At 35.2% G+C, this 17655-nt stretch overlaps 1 protein-coding gene and 1 long non-coding RNA gene across 2 annotated transcripts; one reads left to right on the forward strand and one right to left on the reverse strand.

Annotated features, from left to right (window-relative positions):
• Positions 1 to 1105: 1105 nt before the first annotated feature.
• CCD1 (carotenoid cleavage dioxygenase 1) lies at positions 1106 to 9388 on the forward strand. Its single transcript, XM_088209697.1, has 14 exons — positions 1106 to 1380; positions 1989 to 2059; positions 2174 to 2188; positions 2451 to 2562; positions 3079 to 3178; positions 3733 to 3795; positions 4023 to 4133; positions 4212 to 4396; positions 5113 to 5251; positions 7975 to 8092; positions 8177 to 8278; positions 8503 to 8754; positions 8856 to 8967; positions 9218 to 9388. Exons 1-14 carry the CDS (start codon positions 1144 to 1146, stop codon positions 9245 to 9247), a joined length of 1647 nt encoding a protein of 548 aa, XP_088065823.1. The 5' UTR covers positions 1106 to 1143; the 3' UTR covers positions 9248 to 9388.
• LOC148240348 (uncharacterized) lies at positions 5342 to 7980 on the reverse strand. The gene is made up of 2 exons (XR_015814019.1): positions 5724 to 7980; positions 5342 to 5611 (listed from the first exon to the last, which is right to left on the reverse strand). It is a non-coding gene; the product is annotated as an uncharacterized LOC148240348 (long non-coding RNA).
• Positions 9389 to 17655: the final 8267 nt, after the last annotated feature.

Raw genomic sequence — 17655 nt, forward strand, 5'->3', positions numbered from 1 at the left:
TAATTTTAATTTTTAATAAAAATTATATATTTTATTAATTAAATAAAACATATAAAAGTATCAACGCCATTAGAACTTAATTAAATATTAGTAAATTGATTAATTATATTGTTGGCCATCATAATTAATTTAATTAATTATCTTGCAGTCGTTTTCATTGAAGTTGGAGATTCCCAAACTCCCAATGCCATCCACAATTGCTTATACAGTCTTGTTTTATTCTTTACATTTTTTTTTTTTGCATTTATTTTATTGTTTTATCCTTTAAAAAACAAAATTCTATTTTATTAATAATGTAAAATTTATTACATAATAAGTGTATTATATACTAATGGTTACATAGTTATAATATTTAATTTAATAAAATTAAAAATTTAATTTATTATCATTAAATTTGAATGATTAAATTTTTTAATTAGTATAATGATAATAAATTAAAAAATCTGATTGAATTTATTTTACTATTAAAAAAAAATTATACTAATAAATAATTTAGTATCATAACTTTAATTAGAGTTATTATTCATAATAATTGTTTAACTATTGTGACTGTGAAGACAAACTCAAAATATGTATTACGTAATTATGAGGGTTGGTCCAACTAATAGAAAAAATATGTTCTTTAGTTTAGTTATTTGAATTTATTATATTTAATAAATATATAAAATTGAAATTTATTTACATATTATGTTATCATAAACCAGACACGTATCTACGTTTTTATATATTTTTATTAAGAAAATTATATTATAATAAATAAATATATATATATAGTGTGTAATTAATAAAATGTAGAATCTTTTTGGGGTTAAAAATATAATATTTTTCACAAATTTCAAGACATAAATTTAACTTTAGTTGGCCATTTCTCTTTTTCTTTTTATAAAAAAAATATATATATTAAATATTATATGTGCATAAGAATTGACAAAAAAAGGTAACTGAAAACAAAAAAAAAAAAAAAATTAATTAATTAAAAAAATTGAGGTGGATTTATTTTTTAATTTTATAATTTTCATGCGCACATTACGTGGCGGTATGTTCACCCACAGAGGCACGAGAAGCTCCCAGGACTGTTAGCACATCAGATATAAACAACACTACTGGCTCTGCCATTAGAGAGAGAGAGAGAGAGAGAGAGAGATGCTGGAGGTGGAAGAGAAGTCAACGTACAACAATGGCGGAACAGGAGGAGTAGTGGAGGTGAATCCCAAGCCGTCCAAAGGGTTGACTTCGAAGGTGATTGATTTAGTTGAGAAGCTGATTGTGAAGTTGATGTATGATTCGTCTAAGCCTCAACATTATCTTTCCGGCAATTTTGCTCCGGTTCCTGAAGAAACTCCTCCCATCCATGAACTCCCTGTCAAAGGACATCTCCCTGTAAGTAACCTTTTCACTGTATCTGTTAACAAGCTCATATGGGTAATCTACAGGTATGTTGTGTTTGTGTTCGTGGACTGTGAGAATTTGTGTGGGCTTATTGTGTATTAGTTCTTCTGTTCTTCTGTTTATTTAGTCTGAGTGAAATCTGGGTCTGTTTTTCTTGCATTATATTTCTGAAATAACAAGTTTTGAGCTGATACTTTCGCATGTAATTTTTCCATCAATTGTTTCGAAATATAGATATGTATGTGTGTGTATGCATATAAGTTGTGTTGACTGTTTTGGGGATGTGAGTTTAGATCTCTTCTTTGGCTGCTGGAAAGCTTGGAAGAGAAATGGCAAATGAGGGGATACAAGAAGTCTTCCTCTTGTTTGTCAAGATATGTTGTTTTCCTGTTTTCATAGAATGAATTCTCTTTTCTTTGCTCAGCTAGTTTAAGGTAGGTGTATTTGGCTCAATTGAATTGATTTTCCTGTTGTGTATGTGTATAGATGTCATTTATATCCATATAAATGCATGTTCATGCACACCTGCATTTAATGATTCAATCTTTGAAGAGTTTCTATCAATGAGATGCTGACATAATGGATATATCTCTTTTCAGGAATGCTTGAATGGGGAGTTTGTTAGAGTTGGTCCGAATCCAAAGTTTGCTCCAGTAGCAGGATACCACTGGTATGTTTTTTCTTTCTTTGTCAAAACATAATTTCTACAATTTTTGCATATTATTTAGTCCTTCCCAAACGAAGATTCAATTACAAATTATTCTTTGTTCAACTCTCTTTGCAGGTTCGATGGAGATGGGTATGTGAACTTTGGCTTTGCTGTGAGAGCATATGCAACAATGCTTGTTCATTTCAAATTTATTGTAGAAACAAAATTTCATTCCTGTTTCTTGTTACTATCCAGATTGGTGTTTTTATATACTTTGGTCAATCAAGCCATTTAGCATCTTATACAGTGATTTCTCCCTCGATATGATGTATCTTAACATGTTCTTTGATTTTTATTGCAGTTTCTGCAATGATAGTAAGATATACTTATGCACAATTTTCTGAACATGCAGCATGATTCATGGGATGCGTATCAAAGATGGAAAAGCAACATATGTCTCCCGTTTTGTGAGGACATCACGTCTAAAACAGGAAGAGTATTTTGGAGGTGCCAAGTTTATGAAGGTATGCTTATGAATTCATAAGCATTCCAAGCCCTGTCCTGCCCAAATATATAGGCACTTAAATGAGAGAAGTAATTGAGTAAAACTTCATACATTTCAATAATTAGGTCGTTCATGCATACCAATGACAACACATTAACCTTTTAAAGAAATAACACAATCAACCTCATAATGAGGACACATACGGCTGCATAATCCAACTTGAATCCAAACCCTCTTAGAGAGGAGTCGAAGTACGAACAATTCCATTAATGAATGGTTGATAAATGACAAACAATTGGTATGTGTTCTTATAAATGTTTTTGTTTTTAATATCAAGCTCTCTCAAAGTTGTGATACTCTATCAAATTGTTTGTCACTAATGTAAGTTCCATTTGTATTGTTCGCCAATGCATGCTAACTTTTTTCTGCTGTTGAAAAAGGACTGCAGTATTTTAAGGGAGACGATGAGAGGAACTTCAAAGTAGAGGCCATTCTAGCATTTAGGATTTTTATTTGTTTGCTTCATTTCTTGCAGATTGGAGATCTTAAGGGGCTGTTTGGATTACTAATGGTTAACATGCAAATGCTGAGAGCTAAATTGAAAGTGTTGGATGTATCTTATGGAACTGGAACAGGTAGGTCATTTCAGTATGCTTTCCTAAAATGTGACAGTTTTATTTGTACTGAAGGATTTCCATCACAATTCCTAGAATATAAGTTTGGGCTATGAGGTATATCATTAATAGAAGCCCATAGCATAAGATGCTATGGTATGAATAAGCAGTTTTACATACTTCTATTTTCTTTTTTTTTTTTCTGAGGCATTTTTTTCTTATTTTAGAGAAAGTAAGTAATGTATACAACTAAGTGACCAAGCCCCTTCCATCAAATGCTGTAATTGAACTTAGAACCAAACTCTCACCCATTCCTAATAGAGAAGTTACGCCTTGTTGGTTAGATTTAGACACTTCGTATTATATGTTAGTTGTAAAAAACCTTTTCGCTTTCTTAATTTTGATGCTCTTGCTTGCACAAATACCATTTAGAAAGTATTATTGTGACCTTGTTTCTTTAATTTACTTGGTGCTAGTATCTTTACGTTCCTTAAAACTTGATTCCCCAACCTAATTAACTTTTGTCATACAACTTACTTTACATGATAATAGCTACTTCTTTTACCCTATTCCAGGTAATACAGCCCTCATATACCACCATGGAAAGCTTCTAGCACTTTCAGAGGGAGATAAGCCTTGTAAGTTATATCTTTTACTTTCGACTTTCAAGAAAAAGAGCATAGCTTGTTGTGAAATCTAACCTTTCTCATGGCTATTCTTGAAGAAGAAAAGGAATACAAATCCATGTGCCTGCAGAGAACAGAGTTTCTCTCTGTGTGTGCTTGAAAGAACATACAACATGATTTCGAGTTTCCCGCTTGTTTCTATTAGGGAATCAATTTTTTATCATGTGTGTTCTTTGCAGATGTTGTTAAAGTTCTGGAAGATGGAGATCTTCAAACACTAGGAATGCTTGATTACGACAAGAGATTGTCACATTCTTTCACTGCTCATCCAAAAGTTGACCCTATCACTGGTAAAACCATTACCAGAAAATTTTAGTGAATTAATCTTATGGAAAAACTATTTCAGCTTACAAGATTTCTGCATGCAGGTGAGATGTTTACCTTCGGTTATTCACATACACCACCATATATCACTTACAGAGTTATATCAAAGGATGGTTTCATGCATGACCCAGTGCCTATAACAGTATCAGACCCCATCATGATGCATGACTTTGCTATTACTGAGAATTATGCAATTTTTATGGATCTTCCTCTGTATTTCAGACCAAAGGTATAGTGAATTTATAGTTCTGCATGCTCTAAATTTTCATATGACACAGCCCAACTTTGATGTTAAATTACGTTCTGCAAAAATAATTTTTTCTAATGGAAAATGGAATAAATCTTCCTACAGTTATAACAGCTTTAGAGGCTCTTCTTTTAGAAAAGAGTAACATCGGATGGAAGCTTCCTTTATCTTCTTCTTTTTCACTACCTTCTTTCGCTTTTAGGCTGAAACCTTTATCTTCTTCTTTTCTATTATAGAAGTTGAAACTCTTTCTATTTAATGTTTATATGAGAGATTATTTATGTACCTAAATTTAGTCATACACAACTTCTATGTGAGACTTGATACAGGATTCAACAAGAATATGGAAAATAAAAAAGAAAATTTTTTTATAGGTAATCAAATAACTGGAGATAGTAGACTTCCATAGTTCCAGCTTAACCTATTGGGATTTTCATCTTTTAAGTTTGTGTCGTTCGAATATCAAGCTTCAGGGCTGTAGGTTACCAATCTACTTATTGAATTTGTGTGGCTTCAGTTCATTTTCTCATATTCCTGTAAATTGGGATAGAATCAACGTGGTTGTCAATAAGGAAAAGTGATGAACTAACTCAAAATTATAGATTTGCAATAGAGAGAATCTGTAATTGACCTCTGAATCACAGGGATCAGTGCTCATTACTCTTGGTATATTCATGGAATGATGATCCACTTTTCAGGAAATGGTGAAAGAAAAAAAGCTGATATTCTCATTTGATCCTACAAAGAAAGCTCGTTTTGGTGTACTTCCACGGTATGCGAAGGATGAACTTCAAATCAGATGGTTCCAACTTCCTAATTGCTTTATATTCCATAACGGTGAGACCAAATTTCCTGTAATTGTAATTAATATGTAACGCCCAGTTTTTTTTTTTTTCCTTTAGCGGCGTAGTCTCAAACAGTTCAATATGTAGAATACTCGTATTTTATTTTAAATCAGTCACAAAAAAAAAAAAAAAACTACCACAACCTATTACTCAATGTCAAATAGAAACCCTCAATCGTAAATGCATCAATACAGTAGAGTACAAATTCATACATTCTTGGTTTACATACGATCTACTTTATTACCAACTATGTAAGTTTTCCATTTCTACCAGCAGTAATCCCTGCTCCATTTCCTCTATATGTTAGGTTCAGAAATCGGCAACTACGATCCCGACTCCATTGCTACTTCATCTGTAAATAATAAGGAATGAGTACATATAATCAGTACAGTAAACTTAAATCACAAGTATAGCATACAAACCAAATTAAAACCCCATTCTTATATGTTTTCCCTTCCCGTTACCTAAGTCATGTTTCCTTCATACTCTTTAACTCTACAGTATTATTATGTCTCCCCAGTAGTTAATCGTTGTTCATACTAGATGTAATTATCCTCCTCCCCCCCCCCCCCCCCCCCCCCCCCCGATATCACCCCCTCGGCCCTGATTCGGCCACTCACCCACACGGTTACTCCCATCCGTCACCAGTATCGGCGACCATTATTTACTCTTCTATCACTCGACCCTTAGCTGGCTACCCACACACACCAGTACTATTTTCTTCCGTCACCAACATCAGCGACTCAACACCCTACCCGTCGAAAACCCCCCAAACATCACCATTATTGGCGATCGACTTACTCTTTCTGGGTAACAATAACTAATATCGGCATCTCCCAGCTCAACCACCTCTAAGACAATTTCACCCCGTTCCTACTCAAGATGCCCCACAGACTCGCATACTTAACCTCCACGACGGGTATTCCAACATAAGCTATTCCTAAACCATCAACATTGTCCTGAAACTCTCAAATTCCTTAACATATTTACAGAACATACACATCACATCCCCATACAACACACACTCACACTTAGCACATGTACACAAATACACCTCTATACCGAGTACTCACCCATACAATTCATAAATTTACAGCATCGACACCAACATACATTCCCATGCAACACACACCCACACACAATACATTTACACAAATACACCTCTACACCAACCAAACACACACAACCACTACAGGCCTATATTTTCTGCTCCCTAATTTCCAAAATACTCACACTCCACCCCTACATGCCTACACTCCCTGTTAGCAACCAATCCACTTTCCATCCCTCTCTTCCCTTCTCCTTGTTTGTCTCGGCTTTCCGTCATCTTCTTCTTAACACTACCACTCTCTCACAGCACTCTACATCTCTCTATCTTCCTCTTTCAGCTTCTCTCCCACTACCCTCCCATACTCATTCTACCTCTAACCGTTCCCCTCTCAATACTTCTCTTGCCTCCTCTTCGTTTGCCTCGGCTTCCAGCACTCTTCACCCGTGCGCGTTCTGCCCGTCCAAACTCACTCCAACTCACCTCACTTCCCTACGAACTCTCTTGCATCTTTTCAATCACCGTACTCCTTCTTCTGGCGGTAACTCACTCACTCACCGAACTCATCGATCTCTCCTCCCGCGGCTTCCTCCATTTCTCTCTACTCACAGTTCCAATCCACATTTCCACGAACTCCCTTGCACCTTTTCAATCACCGTACTCCTTCCTCTAGCAGTAACTCACTCACTCACCAAACTCATCGATCTCTCCTCCTGCAACTTCCTCCATTTCTCTCTACTCACAGCTCCAATCCACATTTCCGTCACTCACAGTCTCTTTCCACTCTCCTATTCCATCTATCATGGTTTCCTACTCCATTTTCTTAACTATTCATACATTTCTTCAACACTTACAGCCACAACTCCACATTTCATCCTCATCCTACACTTGAAATTTAAATTTACTATACATCCAGTCTCCATCTTTTCCGCACTTCCGTAGCTCGCACCTTCACCATCTTCCTTCTCCCGCTCTCTCTTTTCATTCCTTCCCGCTCCAGCTTCTCTTCCCCGTTTCCTCCTCTCTGTTTTTCCCTTTTTTCTTTCCTTCTTTTCCTTTTCTTTTCCTCCCTTTTTTTTTTCTTTTCTCCTATTTATATCCCACCTACCTCTCATCCTGACCGTCCATCTCATCTCATTCTAGCCGTCCGCTCCCTCTTCTCCAAACGACACCGTTCCCTCTTCCTCTCCCCAAATATATAATTATGTTTATATATTATTATTATTAGTATTATTACCATATACATATATATATATATATATAAATACATTTTATTTTTTTTTTAAATCCAAACATCAACTACTACATAACCTCTTCCTGAAAGGCAGCTGATAAATGGATAAATTGAACCCAGAAATTGTCAGGCCTGCAGATTATCTGTTGGCTTTTGTTAAATATCTTGTGAGAAAATTATCTAAGTCTGAAGCACAATTGAATATGCATCTGAATTCATATTTTATGTGGATCTTCATTATCTAATTTTGCTTATTTTACCTATCCATTTTTCCCTTAACGGATTTAGCATGTTGCAAGAGGCTTTGAGCTAGACTCTGCGTAAGCATGGCATTCCATAAATCTGGTCTTGCTGGTTCTTAATAAGTGACTCCTTAATCTTGCCCTGGATCCAAGCATGTGATCTGACTCCTTTGGTAACTTGCTTTTGTTAGCCAATGCTTGGGAAGAGGAAGATGAAGTCGTTCTGATCACTTGTCGCCTTGAGAACCCAGATTTAGACTTGGTCAGTGGAACAGTCAAGGAAAAGCTTGACACTTTCTCAAATCAACTGTAGGTGTACTCTTGACTGGATTTTTTTATTTATAACACCCATTACACAGCAGATTCTTTCTGATTCTGACAATTCCGAATCAGGTATGAGATGAGGTTCAACATGAAGACTGGTGAAGCTACACAGAAGAAATTATCTGCACCTGCTGTTGATTTTCCTAGGGTGAATGAGTTCTACACTGGCAGGTGTGCAAGTATCATTGAATTGATATTTGAAGAGAATAAACAGTAGAATATTACAAATGAAAAATTGCGTAATATCATATATTACTCCGTAGAAGTTCACTTCGTCATCATCTTCTTCATTATGCTATTTTGATAATGTTCTTCTGGTTGTTAAATTATGTAATCGGAAATCTTTCTTTTTCACTCTATTTTCTAACTCATTGTTTTCGCATTTATGAATTTAGAAAACAAAGATATGTCTATGGAACCATTCTGGACAGCATTGCTAAGGTCACAGGAGTTGTAAAATTTGATCTGCATGATGAACCAGAGGCAGGAAAAACAAAGCTTGAAGTTGGAGGAAATGTTAAAGGCATCTACGACTTGGGACCTGGTAGATTTGGTTCAGAAGCTATCTTCGTGCCACGTCAACCTGGTTATTCTTCCGAAGAAGACGATGGCTACTTGATACTCTTTGTACACGATGAGAATACTGGGTAATCCTTCCACCTCTCATGCTATTCGTATTCTACATTTTTTATGAGAAAATTCAGTTCCGGGTTTAGTTCTTTACTTTCTTTTTTAACCTATGACACAGAAAATCTTCAGTGAATGTTGTGGATGCAAAAACAATGTCAGCAGATCCTGTTGCAGTTGTTGATTTACTCCATAGAGTTCCATATGGCTTCCATGCCTTCTTTGTGACAGAGGTAACTTAGAATTTGGTTCCTTCTGGTTTTTGTTCTTTAATTTTAGAAGATTGTTGGTTTCATGTGAAAATAGGTTGGTTTCTCATAATTTCTAAAGTTGAGTCTGGAAATTAAGGCAAAATTGAGGGACCTAAATGCAATTTAATCCATTATTCATCATCTTCATCATCTTGGTATTCTTTGTTTCATTTTTCATTTCTCTGAAAAAAGATTAGAGTCTGGTAATTCTAATTAATGGAATATTTGTCAGGAACAACTTCAAGAACAAGCCAAGCTGTAATCATATGAGGCCCAAGTAGTCAAATCTCTTCAGTTGTTGGATACTATACAAATATATATATTTATATACACACAAATAGATGAGTACATTATTGTTTAACTCCATCAAATGCGTATATGGTTCTCTTCCCTTTTCATGTAAGCATATGGTTGGTTTTTTGTTCTTGGTATTTTTCTAGTTTATCTCCAACTTAGGCACTTAGTCTGACTTTCCTTAAAAATTTAAGTTTCTATTAAAATAAATTATTGCAATTAATAAAATTTCAATTTACATACTTTTTAATAATTTATATACAAAAATATTTATTTGAATTTATGATTATAAATATGTTTATAAATACGTTCAATCTTATCATTGATTTAGTAAAATGACTAAATAACCTCTAAGAATAATAACTTTTTAATTTACATAATTCTTGTTTATCTATATAATGAAACATTTATGACTATTAATATGTGCACTATGTATGATAAATTTAATTGTAATACTCGAATTCAAAATTAATTTTAATATTTTAAAATGTATAATTTTTTTTAATTTTATATTAAATTAAAATTTATTAATTTCAAAAATAAATTTTTATATATTTTAAAATATTAAAATTAATTTCGGGTTAAATTTCAGATTCGAGGATTATAACTCTTCCTCCTTAAAAGAAATTTAGTCCCTCAAATATGTTTCCCTCTTACTTAATCAAATAGTTGGAGATACTGAATTTTAAAATCTGATTCTAGCTCTTATGTGACCTCTCTATGTGTGTAATTCTGCCATAGGACCTTAACGAAGAAAAATTTTCGGTTGCAGAATACTCTATTCTTTCGATCTACAATGCCCATTAATATCTCCTCATATGACAGATTCTCCTTAAGTGAAAGAAGCTCGTAGGCCAAGATGTGAGAAAAATCTAAGTTGTACTTACATAGCATGGACACATAAAACACATTATTAACTTTGAACAGTTCTGGAAGTAATGTCAGTCTGTAAGTGGTAGTACCAATTCTATCTAAAGATCTCAAATGGCCTAATAAACCAGAGGATTTCGTTTCTCCTTTTTGCCAAACCTGCTAATTTTCTAAAAAATTGGTGACCTTTAAGAACACTCGATCACGTTTCTCAAATTTCAAATTTTTTCTCCTGATATCTGTATAACTCTTTTGTCTGCTCTGATACCAACAGTAGAGACCCAAAACTTAAAAGAAAATAAAATTATAAATTAAATGCGAAAGCGAAATAATAGAATTAAGGTTTTCATTCCTTACATAATAATTTCGAATGTCCAATAGAATTACGAAAATATCTATTTTAAAAAAATAAATGAAAATTAAATAAATAAACGAAAAACAAATAATTAAGTATCCTAAGACGACCTTCACTAGCTTTTGAAGAGAGTCCGAGTGGTGAACTATTCACAACTCTCTTATTGACCGAGATCTAAATTTTGGTCCCCTTTCATTAACTATTTCATATCAAAAGAATCAAGATTCAAATAGCGATCAACAAGAAAGTTATGAATAATTCACCACCCGAACTCCATTCAAAAGCTAGTGATTGTCATCATAGAATGCTCAGTTATTTATTTTTCGTTTATTTCTTTAATTTTTATTTATTTTTTTAGAAAAAATATTCTCATAATTCTATTGGGTTTCTAGATTATTGTGTAAGAATCAAATTTCTTTTAAGAGAGAAAGAGTTGTAATACCCAACCTTGAAATTTGGCCCGATTTTAATTTTAACATTTTAAAATGTATAAAAATCTATTTTTAAAATTAATAAATTTTAATTTAATGTGAAATTATGAAAAAAAAAAAAAAAGGTTAAGGATGAAATTAAAAATAATTTTGAAAAAAAAAGAGTAAACATTTGGGTTCGGATAGTGTTTTGAGAGAAAAATAAAAAACTGGGAGTCAAAGTCCAAATAAGAAAAATTTAGCCACATAGGACCGCCCAGTCAGCAGCCTCGATGAATCGAAGCACGCCGCATGGCAAGGCGCACTGACTCGGTGCCATGCGTGAGGTTACGCCGTCGATTCACGTACCTCGCGATCGGACGAACCAAAAGCGATCCCGCACATGTGGACAGTCTGGATCTGTATTTTCCTTAAGCACGATTGGACGGTCGAGATTAAACGTGATGAACAGCCCAGATTCGATTCCTCCTTAAATGCGATCGAACGATCGAGATTAAACGCGATGAACGATACAGATTAACGCGAGATAGGTATAAATATTTCGCATCACACCGAACCTAAACTCTAGGCACTAGCGTCCCGCCGAAGAAGAACCAGTCACCAAAGAATGGAGCCGATCGCTAACCGCCGCAATACCAGAGCCACCTCCGAGCGCCTAAATAGATTGACTGAAGAAAAAATCTCAGCTGCAAAGATAAGCCAGCGGAGCCACCAGCCGGAAAAGAACCTGGCTCTGATACTAACTATAAATACTCAGAATTTAAAAGAAAATAAAATTATAAATTAAATGCGAAAGCAAAATAATATAAGTAGAATTTTCATTCCTTACATAATAATTTTATTAATTTGTAAATAATTCTTTATTATTAGGGTTGAATACAAGTTTTTGGTGAAAATAATCTACGGTGGCGTAATACGCCGCTAGCCAGTCCATTTCTAGGATTACATCAAAGTCCCTCGTGTCAATTTCTATTAAGTCCACACTATATTTTCTATCTATTATATTTATGATACAAGATTTGTATATAACCTCCTCTAGCAGCGTCCTACTCCCAGGAGTAAACACAAACAATACAGAATTAAGTTTTTCAAGTAATACCTTCAAGTTTAGTGTAAAAGTATGTGAGACAAATAAATGTGAGACACTAGTATCAATCAAAACATGTGCAAAATGATTACAGATAGTGTACGTACCATGTATCACGTCTGGGTTGGCTTTTGCATCTTGCTGAATGAAACTGTAAGCTCTACCCTAAATAGGAGGTCTAGTCTGATTCTGATTCCTTGGGCACTCTCTCGCGTAGTGTTGGGCACTTTTATATATACGGCAAGTATTGTTAAGGCGATAGCAGGGTTAGTCCTCATGATCCTTGCCACAATACTATCAAGCCGCGTCCTGTTACCGGAATCTGAAGAGGAACCTGAGTCATTAGCCTAGGTCTCTTATTCTACTAAAAAAATGCAGTGGGTGCTGGTCTGCGGCGTGAGGTTCTCCACTGCTGGATAAAAAATGCAAAGGTTCCTCTCCACTAGCTGTACCTTAACCAGAACAACTGAGTAACTACTGAGCTCGAAGACATACAGCTGTTGTCTAATCTTTAGGATGGATGTCCCACTCGAACTTCCTTACCTTTCTACATTTATCCATCATGCTCTCAGGAAATACCGGCCCAACTCTAGGAACTTTCGGGCATACTCTGACGCAGTCATATCACTTTAAACTAGGTGTGCAAACTATATTTTCTTCAGATGTCGGAAGTGCTCTGGGAGGTACTCAACATTGAAGGCCATCAGAAATTATTCCTAAATGACTGAAAGGGGTAGGGTGGCCTACTTGAGCTGCCAACAGCGACCTACCTCTCCCACTAGCATATAGGTGATAAGTATAACTCTCTATTCGGGGACCAATCCGAGAGTCGTGAAAGTCTTTTTTGTCTCAGCTAACTAGTACTCAGCTTCTTCAAAGAATGATACCCTTATAAAAGTATAAGAGTTTAGTCTTTTGTACATCTAAATGTAACTTGGTTCCATCATAGGTGGAACTGGATCTCGTGGAAGAGGAACTGGATTGTGCTGAGGAGGGACCAGATGGTCCTGTGGTGGTACTGAATGATACGGTGGAGGCACTGGATTGTACTGTGATGGTGTCGGGTGATGCGCCGGAGCTACCTGACCCTCCCCCGCTGCCATAATTTGAGCCACCCCTGCAGCGAGAGGATCTTAAACCACCTCAATACAACTCTGCTCTTCCACAGTATTATCCGACACCACCACAGTATAGTACGGTGCCCCCATCGCATCACCCGGCATCACCATAGGGCCATCCGGTCCCTCCCGCTGCAGTGATGGCTCAAATTATGGCATGAGGGGAGGGTCAGGTAGCTCCACCGCATCACCCGACACCACCACAGTACAATCCAGTGCCTCCACCGTATCATCTAGTACCACCACAGGGCCATCTAGTCCCTCCCCATTATAATCCAGTCCCTCTTCCACGAGACCCAGTTCCACCAATGATGGACTTAAACTACATTTAAAGGTACAAAAGACTAAACTCATCTACTTTTGTAGGGGTGTCATCCTTTAAAGAGGCTGAATACTGATTAGCTGAGATAGAGAAGGGTTTCACGAATCTTGGGGTAGTCCCCAAACAGAGAGTTATACTTGTCACCTACATGCTGATGGGAGAGGCAAGTCGCTGGTGGTAGCTCAAGCAGACCACCCTACTCGTTCTAGTCACTTGGGAACAGTTCCTGATGGCCTTCAATACAGAATACCTCCCAGAACACCTCCAACATCTGAAAGAAATAGAGTTTACACACCTAGTCTAGGGTGATATGACTGTCAGAGCATGCCCGAAAGTTCCTAGAGTTTGACTAGCATTCCTCTGAGAGCATGATTGATGAAGGTAAAAAGGTAAAGAAGTTTGAGTGAGACCTTCGTTCTGAAATTAGACAGCAGCTGTATGTGTTCCAACTCAGTACTTACTCAGCCGTTCTGGCCAAGGCACAGCTAGTGGAGATGAACATTCACATTTTTCCTCCAGCAGTGGGGAACCTCAAGCCCTCAGTTTCACACCGTAGACCAACACCCACTGCACCTATTCAGCAAAACAAGAGATCTAGACCAGTTACTCATGCTCCTATTCAGATTCCGGTAATAGGACGCGGTAGGACTTACCAGCACTATGACAAGGATCATGGAGACCGACTCTGCTATCACCTCAACAATACTTGCAGTATATGTAGGAGTGTCCAGCACTACACGAAAAATGTCCGAAGAATTAGAACCATACCAGACCTCTTATTTATGGTAAAACTTACAACCTCACTCAACAAGATGTAAAAATCAATTTATACATGATATAGGATACGTACACTATTTGTACTTATCTTACACATATTTTGATTGATACTGACGTCTCACATTCATTTATCTCACATGTTTTTATACCCAACTTGAATGTATTAGCTGAAAAATTTGATTCTGTATTGTTTATGTCTACTTCTAGGAGTAGAACACTATTATGGGAGGTTATATACAGAATTTGTATCATAGATGTAGCACATAAAAAATTAAGAATGTACTTAATGAAGATTTACACGGAAAACTTGAATGTAATCTTAAAAATGGACTGGCCAGCGATATTTCACAATACCGCAAATTGTTTTTACAAGACATTTATATTCAACCCCTTTAATAAAGAATTATTTATAAATTAATAAAATTATTATTTAAAAAATAAAAATTCTAACTCTATTATTTCCCCTTCCGCATTTAATTTTTAATTTTCTTTTCTTTTAAATTTTAAATTTCTACATTAATTATAAAATAAATTCAATATCATATATCACTAATTATTATTTAAATTTAATTGTAAAATAAGTTCAATAACATATCACTAATTATTCTTTGAATGTCTTTATGTAGAATTGTTAAGCATATATACATTGCATATATTTTCATGTTTCAAATTAACAAGTTGTATTTCTTGCTTTTAAGTATTTCTTCATTCCATGAAAATATACACAAATACATTTCAATTTTCAGCCAACCATAAAGCATAATTTCAAAACTATATACCATATAGTCTAAAGCATAGTCTCAAAACTACATAGTATAGTCTATATAGTTTTTCTTTTTCCTACTCAAAAAAAGGCAATCTTAAACTTAATTAGGTCAAGTTTGGTAAGGGCAATCTTGAACTTCAATAAAATCAAAAATGCAAAAGATCAAGAGAGATGTCTTACATATTACACTAATCAATAATCATATTAAGTATTACAACCACACTACCAAGAATAAATGATCAAGAAATATATAGATCAAATCAAAAATGCAAAAGACCAAGAAAGATGTCTAACACTAATCAATAATCATGTATACAAGTATTCAAACCACAACACCAAGAATAAACGATCAAAAATATATTGATCAAATCAAAAATCCTGAAACAGAATCCCTCAGCATGCCTAGCATCTACCTGGCATGAAAATTTTTCATGGTTCCTCAACCCTCTGCAATAAGTTGCAGAAAGGGAGCACCATTTTCACATATTTCATGCATAACTTTCAGATTACTAAATGTTTCATCATAGGGACAAGAAACATAGAGATTAGAATAAAAACAATGATGCAGCTTAAAGGACAACTAATAGTAATAATCAAAAACGCAATGCGTGCCTAAGCCATAGTTCCGAATGAACATGAAATCAACAGATTTTCATTTCTATAAGCAACCCAAATTTTAATTTAACCAACATTATCCCTACTTTAAAATACACAGAAAAAGAACTAACTCTCAAATATCCAAAAACATCTTTAAAAAGCTGCATTCTGAAGGAGAAAACCTGCATCCAAAATAGTTAGAGACATTTTTTACTCAATTGCAAATTATTTTATTAGAAATTTCTTGAAACTTAAAAGCAAAACACTGGATAATTTAAAAATTCTCTTCTAAAAACAAAAACCCAGATGAAGTCAGGAAATGTAGATAGTAAACCCCATATAAATACACATGGGGTGAAAAGTAACTAGAGAAAATTAGACAAGTAATTTGAAACAGAAGGAAGTAGCAAGAAAGTTTAGTACTTCATTTGCGAGGGGCAAGCAGGTAGAAGGGGCAAGTAGGTAGAGAAAATCATACAACTGATAACAATGCAGTTGCATGTGGTCCAGAAGAAAGCAAAGCCCTACCCTTTACTTATTTGGGTACCCATTGATTCTAGTTCTCAAAAGATATACAGACGAAAACTAGAAAAATTACTGAAACAGAATCCCTCAGCATGCCTAGCATCTACCTGGCATGAAAATTTTTCATAGTTCCTCAACCTCTGCAATAAGTTGCAAAAAGGGAGCACCATTTCACATATTTCATGCACATATTCAGATTACTAAATGTTTCATCACAGGGACTAGTGCAAAAATAAGAATAAACACAATGATGCAGCTTGTAGGCAAATCAATAGTAAGCATCATAAACACAATATGCGACACCATAGTCCCAAATGAACAGGACATCAACCTCTTTCCATTTCTATAAGAAACCCAATTGTTATTTTAGCCATTTTCATTTTCCCCACTTTAAAACACACGGAAAAAGAACTAGCTCTAAGATCTCCAAAAATACATTTAAAAAAGAAAAATTGAAGTCTACAGAAGAAAAGTTGTTCATCCAAAATAATTGCAGAGATAAAAACTTCACTTTTCATACACAAAGCTCGTTTGTTTCTTTGGAGAAGAGAATCTAGCTATTTTAGTACATGGAAATTATATTTTCAGAAATTTCTTGAAACTTAACAAAACAGTAGACAGTTCAAAAGTTTTCTTCTAAAAACAAAACCCCACATGAAACTGGGAAGAATAGATATCAACCCCCAAAAGAAGCACATGGAGAGAGAGTGAGTCGAGAAAATAGATAAGTGATATGAAACACATAAGCCATTAGCGAGAGAGTTCACTACTCTACCGGAGAAGGCGACGCCAATAGACAAAATTAACAACTGATATGTACATTGTAATTGCATCTGCTGAAGAAGGTGAAGCCCTAACCAAACTCGTTATAGATAGATGAAAACAAAAAAATACTGAGAGAGAATCTGTCAGCATACCTAGCATCTATCTGGTATGAAAATTTTCATGGTAGCTCGTTTCTTCTTCTCCGCAAGTTAAATCATCACTGTGACCCATTTATGCTTTTTTTCTCTGTTCCTTTTCTCTGTTTTGCTTCTGTTTTCATGTCATCTCTCTGCCTCTTCTGCTTGTTTTCGAGTTCTTCCTTTTTGCTTCACTCAAACCACCATTACCATCGCACCTAACATCTGCCTTCGCCCCTTTCGGAAACCAGAGGAAAAAGAAACCACGAACCCTAAACTCTCACTTTTGTCGTCTTCTAGAATTGAAGGAAGACTTGCATCGCAAAACGGCGTCGTTTTGAGGCATGAGGAAGGGAATTGGGAAACCGGTCCGGGTTTGGTTCAGTAGGACGAAGAAATGGAGCTACTGGGCCGGTCCGGGTTTGGTTGAAATCTCGGCCCAGATTTTTGGTATTTCTTTTTTTCTTCTTTTCATTAAACAATTTCATAACTCTAAAAACAAAAATAAAAACAAACTCCTCCCTCTCTCCTGCAAAAGAGGGATTTGACAGAAGAAAAAATCTCTCAATTTACAAAATCAGAATTTTAACAGAAAATCTCCCCTCAAAGAGAAAACCCAGAAGAAA

Source organism: Carica papaya, chromosome 8 (genome assembly GCF_054855325.1).
Source record: "Carica papaya isolate Zhongbai chromosome 8, ASM5485532v1, whole genome shotgun sequence".
Classification (NCBI taxonomy): Eukaryota; Viridiplantae; Streptophyta; class Magnoliopsida; order Brassicales; family Caricaceae; genus Carica; species Carica papaya.

What these genes read in the sequence shown, in the direction of transcription:
- CCD1 (XM_088209697.1), top strand. Translation starts at nt 1,144, where the DNA reads ATGCTGGAGGTGGAAGAGAAGTCAACGTACAACAATGGCGGAACAGGA. An exon ending in CTGTCAAAGGACATCTCCCT is followed by an intron (nt 1,381 to 1,988) that starts GTAAGTAACCTT and finishes ATCTCTTTTCAG; the next exon opens with GAATGCTTGAATGGGGAGTT. An exon ending in GACACTTTCTCAAATCAACT is followed by an intron (nt 8,093 to 8,176) that starts GTAGGTGTACTC and finishes ATTCCGAATCAG; the next exon opens with GTATGAGATGAGGTTCAACA.